Here is a 10,778-nt window from a genome sequence, read left to right on the forward strand (position 1 = left end):
GGCATTGCAGCAATCCTCACTTGGTACTTTCAGTTCTCATTATTTAATTGCTGGATTTGAGTTTTCATGTTCCTACAAACTGCTCACACACAGTGCAGTGTTTCTCAAGCCAATAGTCCCAAGTAAAAATACCTCAAGATAATGACACAAACTTGAAGGCCCCTCAGAGTTCCCTTTTAAAGAGGACCTGAGCATGTGATACTCTGAGAAAAACAACCAGAAAAGGCATCAGTAGCTTCAATAATTAGTATATCCTTTTATTTATTTTGAGATTAGCCCAAAGTCAGTCAATAGGCAAAAAAAATCAAAAACAAATAGGCCAAATCTAAGATTAGCTATTCTAGGAAAAAAAATAAAAAAGGTAGAAAAGAATAAGTCTTGCCACAGACTGCCATCTTAAAGGCACAAGAGGATAACTGATTATGTACAAACATACTCAGCTCTCACAGCAATCCAGGCTGGGTGGACACTGACTAGGAAGAAGCCCTGCAGAAAAGGTTCTCAGGGTCCTGATGGTCAGTGAGCTGAGCCCTGCCAGCAGAAGGGCCAAAAACATCCTAGGCTATATGAACAGAAGTACAGCCAGTAGGTTGATGGACATGATTATTCCCCTCATCTCAGTACTCAATAGATTGTATCCAGAGTACTGCATCATTTTTGGTGTGAGTTCAGCAGAGGGTCTGCAGGATGCTCAGGGGTCTGGAGCACTTGTCCTGTGAAAAGAAACTGTGACACTGAGGTGGTTCATCCTGGTTAAACTTTGGGAGTGCTTACAACAGCTCTCAACACCTGTGGGAAAGAGACCAAGGAGCTGAGTGAGGCTTTTCACAGCAATGAATGGTGGGAGGGTGAGAAACTATGAACAAAAGCTGAAAGCAGAGGGGTTCAGAGAGAAGATAAGGAGATCCTCTCCCCCTGAGGACAGATGGGCAGGGGTGCAGGTTGCCCAGGGAAGTTGTACTGTCTCCATCCTTGGAGTTTTCCAAGCCTCAAAAGGGCACAGCCCTGTGCAGCCTGGTGTGAGCTCAGAGGCGACTGTACCTGAGCGGGAGGGTGCATTGGAGTCCTCCTGACCTTTCTTCCCCTCCAAATATGCCTATGATATTGCAATCCTTTATAAATAATTTTTCTATAACATTATTACTTACAAAGACACCAAGTACACAAATATGTGGACCGCAATATTTGATGCCTAGCAACCAGCAGAGTAATTCCTGGAAATCCATATAAAGGGAATTACAGGGGCTGGACTCTGCACTTATTAGGTGGTTTTTGCCATTAAAATAGCACATTACAGCCAAAAGAAAATCTAAGAAATTGTTTGACTGCTTTCTGATACAGATGTGACAGGGCTTTGGGGATTAGTCAAGATGAACCTCACTATGTCAGGCCTGTACACACTTTGCCTCAAACAGATTTTTGCCTGATCAGCACAAACAGAAAACAAATGAAGTGTCCCGGGACCTTTTGCAGGTCGACATTGGAGTCTATCTTTGTGCCATAACTACTCATAATGCTAGTCATTGGGACATAGGTCTTCAGAAAGCACGGGAGCAAAAGGGAGAGAAATACTCTGTGTTGTTACTTTTCTTCTCACAGAGCCCCATATCCTCTCTCCATCACATAAACACAGATTAAAGACCTATTATTCAATTGATTCGGGTGGTGCAATGACAAGGACATTCCAATTAAGGATGTAATTTTATTGCCTTACCTTCTACAGCCACAACCACTCTCTGTTGCAAATCCACTTCTTCCTGTAATTCTGTGCTTCTCTGGAGAAAATTTCTGACCACAGGTGTGCAGAAAGCAAACTAAATTATCCCAACAAGACTTTTGGATCTTACAGTCTAGGAATTGAGCTGTGTCCATTCGATATAGTAGACTGAAATGAAAGAAAAGAGTATGGGAGAGAATATAACCCTCTGTGGGTTGTGCCTACCTTTTTATTCTGAAAGCCTGTTTAATTATTTGCCCTTACGGTGAAATGTTCTTAAATGACAAAAATAATTAAATAAAAACTAGACAGTGATCTTTGTGCTAGTAAGGGCATATGAATAATAACACTATGACCTACTGGCAAAGGAGGGGTAGGGGAGGAAGAAAAACACTGGGTACTGGGACTCCCTCTTCATTGGTCATCCCAGTGCATCATGTGGCCACAGCTCCTTTTTAAAGATAAGTCCTCATCTCCTGGAGCTCATAATATCCTCCCGTCCTGCATTTCTGTTTGAACCTGTGGAAGACATCTTTCTAGCCTGACAAGATGTGCGATCAGTTTGTGGGCACCTGGAAGTTCCTTTCTAGTGAAAACTTTGAGGACTATATGAAAGAACTGGGTGAGAATTGTTATTTTGAGTTGTTGTATCTGGGACAGGGAAAGAATATCGATTTTGAACTTTATTCTTTACTTGCTTTTTCTGGCTATGTTGTTTATCAAGGGAGCTTTAGTCTGACTATTTTGATCAGATGGTCTTTAACTAGAGAACTCAGCTGATGAATTAGTGGTATTAAATTACTATAAAGCAGAAAAACCCTGATTGAGAGGAATAATTTCAGGTAAACTAAGTCTATGCATGCGTGAATTAGCTTTTATCCTTGGACATGCAAATTGGTGTGATGCTGGAAAGCAGCAAGCTTCTCTGTGTCTAAAAACAACACACCCAAACAACCCATTGTTACTGGACTGAGACACCAATTAATTGCCATGGCTATTATAGTGAATGAAACTCTGCAGCTGCCTCCAGTGAATATTAACAAAGAAAATTGCATGGATTCATGCAGATACTTGCAAAGATTTGATGTCTAACACTTTCTTTAAAGGTGTAAGCTTCTTGCTTAAATTTAAAATTGGGCTTTAAAAGTCTTCAATATTCTGTTAGTGTGGAAGAAGCATGCGGTAACCTGCACTGATTCAATTAATACAAGGTAAAAAGCTGGGAGTTTATTTGCAGATTAGAGGATACTCACTGTGACTTATGCAGCACCCAAAAGCTTTCAGAGAGTGAGACTCTTGCACTCTTAATCTTTACTCCAGATTTTAGTCAGGACGTAACCATTGCCAGCTATTTCTTAATCATTTCCTTATATTCAGCCTAGCCACTGATAAATCTGAACAGTGCTTGCTTTTTTTCCCCCTTGTTTGTTTGTTTCATTGTTTTTGAGGCTTAGAAACTGTCATATATTTCTGCTTATTTATGTTTAGATACATTTAGCATACAAGTTAGAGTACAAGATATCTCAGTTGTTCTGAACAAGTCCATGTGCAAAAATCCAACATTTAAATCTTGTCTCGGTGTTCACACTATTTTCACAATGACAGAGTAGAGAATTTCCTTACATGAACCCACCCAATTTGGTCTGTAGTAGTTCCAAGCTACTGGGATATTACAAAGGAACATCTGCAACCTAGAATTATTAAAATTCAGAAAGCAATAAGGGGAAACAGCACTGAAGGTTTTTGATTTTTTTTTTTGCAACACATAAGAGAAAAACACTGAGCAGAGATAAAAATTTCTGTCTTATTTATAGGTGTGGGGTTTGCTACCAGGAAGATGGCTGGTGTGGCCAAGCCCAATGTAACTATCAGCATCAGTGGTGATGTGATAACCATCAAAACAGAAAGTACTTTCAAAAATACAGAGGTCTCTTTCAAGCTGGGTGAAGAGTTTGATGAAACCACAGCAGATGACAGAAAAACAAAGGTGAGTTCAAAAATGGCACTTCACAAATACATCTCTCAAATGGGATGTGGGTGCAGGAGGGTAGAGCTGTGATTTTGACATCCAGTGTAGAAATGCTGCCTTCACAGGTAAGACTGTTATGAATGCTTGTGCTCAGTGCCATTTGGACATGGAGGTAGTCTTCTCTTCAGCCCAGAGCAGCCTGATGAAACAGCCACACTTTGTTTTTTCCTTTGGCAGAATGTCGTAACCCTAGACAATGGTGTACTGAACCAGGTGCAGAAGTGGGATGGAAAGGAGACCATCATAAAGAGAAAAGTGGTGGATGGAAACCTGGTGGTGGTGCGTTCATTTTTGTTATTTAATCACTGAATTCAGCATGCAGAATTCATGTTTGGCTGATGTATGACTTTGGATTCAAAGGGAAAGGGAAAAGAATCATAAAGGGCTCTGTGCACTTGGTGAGAAGTCTCTCTGAATCAGAGTCTGGAGTGTGGGTTAGAACTGAAATGCTGTTAAACTTATGGAATGGTATGGAGGTGCCTGTCTCCATTCATAGCAAGACATAGTTAGGAAAGTGTAGGGAGAAAAAAACCAACATCCCTGAGGGAAATTTTTATTTTTATATATCAGAATCTCTAAGTCCTGGACAGTATAGAGGAAGCATTAGCAACGTCCATGTTTAGTGCATCCACTATAAGAACTCTTCTGTTCATCTCATGCATCATCAGCAACTGTGTCAATATGATGTTTGAGCTAAAAAGGAAACCTGTGTCCAAGCTCTGTTGGTTGGTTTTATCTGGTCAGAGACTTGACTTGTTGCCAATAAGGCCCACCTACAGCTCAGGGCTTCCCAGCACAGCTCTCCAGTTTTAGGAAATACACTTTGAAGAATCTGGGAGAGGACTAAAACCGTGTTCATTTTTGGCAACTGAGATTCCTACATGCTGCAAAATGATACACATACGTGAAATTCCCAAAGAGTTCTGCCCTCCCCCAAGGGAAAAATAATATGTTCATAAATTTAATATTTAAATTTCTTTGGATAGAGACCAGAGGAGAAGAAATAGAAATAGTTTTTAATAACAACTTTATTAAGAAAGACTGAACAAAACAGAGTTTGATCTAACAGAAAAACAAATGAAGACAGAGCCTAACATGCAGAGGCTGACACCAACAGCTGCAAGTCTGAAAGCTCTGTGTGTGTACATGCGTTATGCACACGTGTGAAGAAGACAAGCTGCAGCTGCAAATGGTGAAAGGAAAAAAGGCTAATTCCCAGCTCCAGGGTCCAGTCACCCTCCATAGAAGTCCTAGGAGCCTTCAGAGATTTTTAAAAGACTAGAACTCTCCTGGAGGTCACCGGAGTAGTCCTTTAATGTTCTTTCAGTCCTGTGCTTGTATTTAGACTTCTGTTTCTGAAGATCTCAAAATTGAGTTTCACTGTTTTGACAATTGGTATTAGAAGAGGAGAAATGCATATTTTTCTTACACCGATTCCCAATGACAAATACTTCTCTACCTTCTGACCAACAAACATTTAGTGAGAATTAAAAGCTGATTGAATTTACCTTTCTTTCCAGGAATGCACCATGAATAACGTTTCCTGCAAAAGAGTTTATGAAAAAGCATGAAGAAGTCACCTTCACACAGGAATAATGCTTGAAGCTGGAGAAAAACAACTTAACCAAAGGAGAAAAAGTCCACAAATCTGTTTTAAAGAGAACTGTACTTTTTACAGATATATTCCAAAGCAGTTACATGCAGCTAGTCTAATTTGTTGTGCCTATTCAATAAAATATTCTGCTTTCTACAACCTGTGCTTGTGCTGGCGTTTGTCAGAAAGGGGCTTTGGGGGGGATGTAATGTGGGAAAGGGCGCTGTGCAGGAAAGAATCATGTGAAAAGCAGTACCACACTCAGTAAATGTGACCCATCTCACCGCAGAAAGAGGATTAAAGTCAATCTAGTGAGTGGCACTTGTGTGACAGTGACAGATGTAGACCTGGACACAGAAACATCATCTGGTGAGTGCTGCGTGTAGGCCACCCACTGCAAGGAGTCTGTGCACAGCCAGGGGAATAAAGCGGCTGCTCTTCTTGGCTTCAAGAAAAAGTTGTTGTTCCTGGGGCAGGGAGAATGACCACCTATGGATGCTTGTGGATGCTGTGGATGACCAGTGTCGGCTTCCTCTGTGTACAAATACAGACAATTTTAAACCTGGGGACTATCCGAAGTGGCTTGACCTTGTCTTTTCCCCCCTCAAGAGTGAAATTATAGCTGCTGTAGATTTCGTCTGTGATTATTTTTTTAATGTGCTTTTCTTTAACATCTCATTTTGTCCTATATTAGACAAAAAGCCTTGAATTAAGAATCATAGCTTAAAAAGTACTCCCAGGTTTACTAAAAGCCTGTGCAAGTTTGCTAGTGCTACAACCTCCTTTATTACCTACATGCAATTTCTACTAGCTCATTAGGTTTGATCAGTCTTGGGAACATGAGCCTCTCTAGATGTAAAGCCCTTTGCACACCATGTTTTCAACTCTGTTTATTTTCAAACTACCTTCTTCTAATGCACATAGGCCTGGTCTCCCATTTCAAAACTTTGCATCCACAGAAGCTATGATTTCTACACCTGGGAGGACTCAAACTGAGAACAAAAAAAAATGAGAGTTCTGGGGAAAACCTGGACAATAAATCTCAAAATATGCGCATTAACCAGTAAATGGGGAAATGACCATATCTCAAGCTTTGTGATTAGGATCTGTGAACTAAATTCCTCATATTCCTGACATTCCTGAGGTCAGCTCTCAGAGGCGACCATGCAGCAGAGGCCTCACATACACTTGAACTTTCCTCTGCATGACTCAGACTGTTCCTGAGTTTTTGCACTGCTTATACAACTAAAGAGGGAAAAGGGAAGGACTTCTATACTCTGCATGAGCTGAAGAGTAGTTTTAGAGCAGTTCCAAAAGTCTATCAGCAAATCCTGAAGGAAATGTTAAAAGAGCCATGAACAAACAGCTCCTCTGTTTTAACTTTGGTTTCATTGTTTGTGAAGTTTCATCAACTTAAAGAACAGCAGTTGCAGATTAGTGGTAGAAAATGTGCATGGGAGAGATGATTATAAGAAGCAGAAGCATTGATTTAAATAGGCTACATATAGACATTAAATAACAGCCCGTAACTAAATAAATCCCATTGTCCACAATTTGGAAATACTGTATTTCAGAGGTCAAATTTCCAGTATTCTTATAGCAGCCTTTATTTTCTAGAAATCTTAGATTCTCAATACAGCCAACAGTTACAAGTGGAACATTCACAGCTTAATATTTCAGAGGCAGATAATCTCTTCTGAAAGCATCACCATTTATTTTTGTACCTGGTGAATGAATTCAAACTTTGTGAATGAATCAGGCCACTTAAAACTTCAATTCTTGGAGATTTCAACAAAGTGACATTCTGTTTATAAATTTTAACAGGGACAGAGGAGGAGATCTTTGCCCCTAAGCATATTCAATCACTACTACAGGTTACTGAGATGATAAGAGAGAAAGGGAACTCACACCCACAGATTTTTAGCAGCTCATGAGAAAGAGGAAGCAAGGCTTATTCTGAGCATTGGCCTTTCTGTCACTTTTATGTTTTTCTTTTTGTTTCCACTGGAAAGAACTTGAAGGACTTTTGCATCCTGGCCAGTGAAGCACCATGTGCACAGTGCAGTCTGGACTCATTCCCTTGGCCCCAGATGTCCTGGTCTTGTAGGATGCTCCACTCAAGAAACTATTTGCACTCTCCAATGCAGCTTTTGAGAAGATGCAGGCTGCTGGCACCATGTTCAGAGCTGATCCTTCAGCTCCATAGAGTCAGTGTTAAAACATCCTTGGTACCCTCACAGCAAGTCCTTCTTTGACCTCTGTTCTCCCCTTTTATTTTTGTTTTCTTCATTGTTCTCCTGGGAATTTAATTTAGGCTATTTTTGACACTGACTTTGCCCAGATCATATTTCCTTTAAAGAAATTGAGATAAATTTACTTTCTATATTTCTTTAAATAGTACCTTTATTTCTAAATAGTCTCTGAATTTTTAGTTCACTATTTTTATCAAGCTTTACCTTTGTATCTAGTGCTGTTTCACAATCTCCAAGTTCAATTATTTCAAGTCCTGTTTTACTCCAACTGCGAGCAAAAACTGGAATCAAAGTTCCACGTTATCATATGTACTTACAATTCTTGACACTTTTTTCCCTTTAAACTTGAAGAACAGGTTGGTTTCCACAACTATTTCTACTGAGTTAGAATTCCCTGCTCCTTTTCTTTCCAAACTGCAAGTCCTTTAAAAGAAAGTACTGATTTTTCTTAGTGACAAAGAGATAGATGGTAGCAATGTCAACATTGTTTGAGACTGCTTAAGACTAGGGTTTTGTCTGTATAAATAATCCTCTGTCACTTTTGTTCTTAAGGTTACTGGTACTGCAGTGTAGTTGTTCTATTCTGACTAATTTGCTCTTATTGAATTTCTTTGGGCCTGATTTTACAACATCGCAATCATCTTTTATTTCCCAAAGGCACCAGCCTTGTCTTGTAAACTGTCTTTATGTGAATAAGACAATTAAATAAAAGAACAAAGAATGCCTGAGGAGCAACGGTAGAATATTTTCATATTACTTCTTGAGAAATAATAGATAGTTTCGCTTAGGAGGAGCTTTCTTATTTACAGAGACTGGATAAAATTACACAAAATGTGTAAATGCAACTCTGTTTTAGAACAGGTTTGTGTGGACAACACCTTCAAATTTATATATTAAGTTTATTTATGTATTACAGGTATAACATCTGCTTCCTACTTTTTTACCTTGTTTTCATTTTCAATCACTCTAGACATTCCCTCCCTGCACTGCCGTTTCATTAGACCTGTGCAGCACTGGGAAATTTTGCTCAGCTTACCCTATTGATGTTATGACTGATGGGATAAAACCATTTTGCATATACAACCAAAATTTGTGACTTAAGACCTTCTTATTTCCCCACAACCACAATATAATCCAAAGACTACAATAGTTTCATTTCTCAGACTGTATTATTTGTCTGTTTCAGTGTGTTCCCTTTCTTGCTTATGACAGCTTTCAAGACAAGACCCAGACCTCACCCTCCTTGGCCCAGCAGTAGCTCCATCTCACTCTTTCAACCCTAAATACAAGAAATTTGGTCCCAAAACCTATAATCCCAGCATCTCTCCATCCTTACAATGTAGAGCTGAAGAGTGGTCATAATCCAGAAAGAGTAATCATACAAAAAAAGACAAACAGGTAACTATTGTTTACCCAAGTCAGAAAGAAGTCTCTCATCTTTACATGTACAAAGTAATAAATTTCTCCAGGAAGATGGTTTAGGAAGAGCAAGGACAGAATTACATCTGATGTGGTCTTGCACTAAGTAGTTTCAGATAGTTTGAGGTGTCTTGGATTACAATGCTTTAAATTCCTGACTGTCAAATATACATATCTTTTGTGGATTTGTTCTTTTTGTTTGATTTTTACTAACCACAAGACAATAGTTCTAAATGTGAATTAAAAAAAAAAAAAAAGTTTTGAATGCTCAAAACTCAAATTTTTCAATCTTTCAATTTTGGCTTGGCAGAAAAGGTTCTGAGGAACAAGCCCTGGCAGCAAATGACAGTGAGCAACATCCTGGGCTGCAGTAGGAGTGTTGCAGGTTGAGGGAGATAATCCTTCCCCTCTACTCAGCACTGATGAGGCCACAGCTGGAATGCTGGGTCCAGTTCAGGGCTCCCCGGTACAAGGAAGACATGGACCCAAGGAGGCTGTGGAGTCTCTTCATGGTAGCAGGGAACATTGAGGAAATCTGACAATAGTAGGACACACTTGAATGCAATGCCTTATATGACCGTGCTGACTTAAATCTTCCCGTATCACTGTGTGACAGACCAACTATCCATATGCATAAAGACAAAAAGAGAGCAGTATATTCCCTCCTCCCAGGTCAGCAAATCTACTTGCCTCTCACCAAAGGACCTTTGAACTAGGAATAAGCACTTTAAAGACAGCCCTTTTTCATACCATCCATCTGTGAAGTACAAGAGCTGATCTCCACTGATACACTGATCTTCTGGACATGCCCAGTTGCAGACGAAGGGAGCCAGCAAAGATTGGCTGCCTCTTCTTTTTGTGATGCTGCCTGGGATGTGTGCAGGGAAGAACCCACAGGTTCAGATCATTTATCTGATGAAGAAAAACAGTATAATTTAGTTCTGCCTTTAAATGATAAAACCCACAGACCCTTTCCAGGACAGATCATGAAAGTCAAAGAACCCCACAAATCACTTTGTACATCAGCTTCTTAACAGTTCCTTCCCCAAATCCACATGGCTTTGATTTATCTTACTAGCATAGAAGTGACAATAGTGGTAACACTCTCTACAGCTTCCTGAGGAGGGGAAGTGAAGTGTGAGGTGCTGATATCTTCTCCCTCATATCCAGTGATAGGATGAATGGGAATAGTTCAAACCTGTGTCAAGTGTGGTTCAGATTTGTCATTAGGAAGCATTTCTTTAGTGAGAGAGTAGTCAAACACTGAACAGACTTTCTAGAGAGGTGGTCAAACTCCAGGCCTGTCTGTGTGTAAGAGGCATTTGGACAATACCCTTAACAAAACACTTTAACTTTTGGTCAGCCCTTGATTGGTCAGTCAGTTGGATGAGATGATCATTACAGATTTCTATTCTACATGGTAATAGCAGGGCAATAATATTGGGAGGACAATCAGAGCTGGATGTCATAAGGATGCAGTGCTCCCATACTTGTACTTGCTGCTGACACCCCTACTGCAGTGTCCCCTGACTGCTCTGTGGCTGCAGTGGTAATGTCCCATCCCCATCTCCACGTGCCTTCAGTGTCCTGATGTATTCAGTGGAGGAAACAGAGGCAGACATCACCCGGAGCCTTGATACTGGCACGACTGCCTTGGACAAGGTGCACATTGTCTTGCCTGGGCACTGCCTCTCCTATTGGCCCCTCCTGACTTCCAAAGGGACTGAACCTCTTTAAAAGGAGGCCAGCGAGATCTGAGTTGGGCAC

General features: G+C 40.3%; 1 protein-coding gene and 1 long non-coding RNA gene across 2 annotated transcripts; one reads left to right on the forward strand and one right to left on the reverse strand.

The window, feature by feature from the left end:
* Window positions 1-280: 280 nt before the first annotated feature.
* LOC113969477 lies at window positions 281-3,172 on the reverse strand. Its single transcript, XR_003534873.1, has 3 exons — window positions 2,971-3,172; window positions 1,715-1,885; window positions 281-789 (listed from the first exon to the last, which is right to left on the reverse strand). It is a non-coding gene; the product is annotated as an uncharacterized LOC113969477 (long non-coding RNA).
* On the forward strand, window positions 2,195-5,499 carry LOC113969417 (fatty acid-binding protein, adipocyte). Its single transcript, XM_027687130.1, has 4 exons — window positions 2,195-2,339; window positions 3,532-3,704; window positions 3,924-4,025; window positions 5,267-5,499. Exons 1-4 carry the CDS (start codon window positions 2,267-2,269, stop codon window positions 5,315-5,317), a joined length of 399 nt encoding a protein of 132 aa, XP_027542931.1. The 5' UTR covers window positions 2,195-2,266; the 3' UTR covers window positions 5,318-5,499.
* The last annotated feature ends 5,279 nt before the right edge of the window (window positions 5,500-10,778 follow it).

The sequence above is a fragment of the Neopelma chrysocephalum genome, unplaced genomic scaffold (genome assembly GCF_003984885.1).
Source record: "Neopelma chrysocephalum unplaced genomic scaffold, ASM398488v2 Primary Assembly neopelma1_22, whole genome shotgun sequence".
In the NCBI taxonomy this organism is placed as follows: Eukaryota; Metazoa; Chordata; class Aves; order Passeriformes; family Pipridae; genus Neopelma; species Neopelma chrysocephalum.

Bases quoted from the DNA above. Each gene is read 5' to 3' on its own strand.
- LOC113969417 (XM_027687130.1), top strand. From the start codon at position 2,267: ATGTGCGATCAGTTTGTGGGCACCTGGAAGTTCCTTTCTAGTGAAAAC. The intron at 2,340-3,531 runs GTGAGAATTGTT...TCTTATTTATAG, and splicing joins GGACTATATGAAAGAACTGG to GTGTGGGGTTTGCTACCAGG. The intron at 4,026-5,266 runs GTGCGTTCATTT...CTTTCTTTCCAG, and splicing joins TGGATGGAAACCTGGTGGTG to GAATGCACCATGAATAACGT.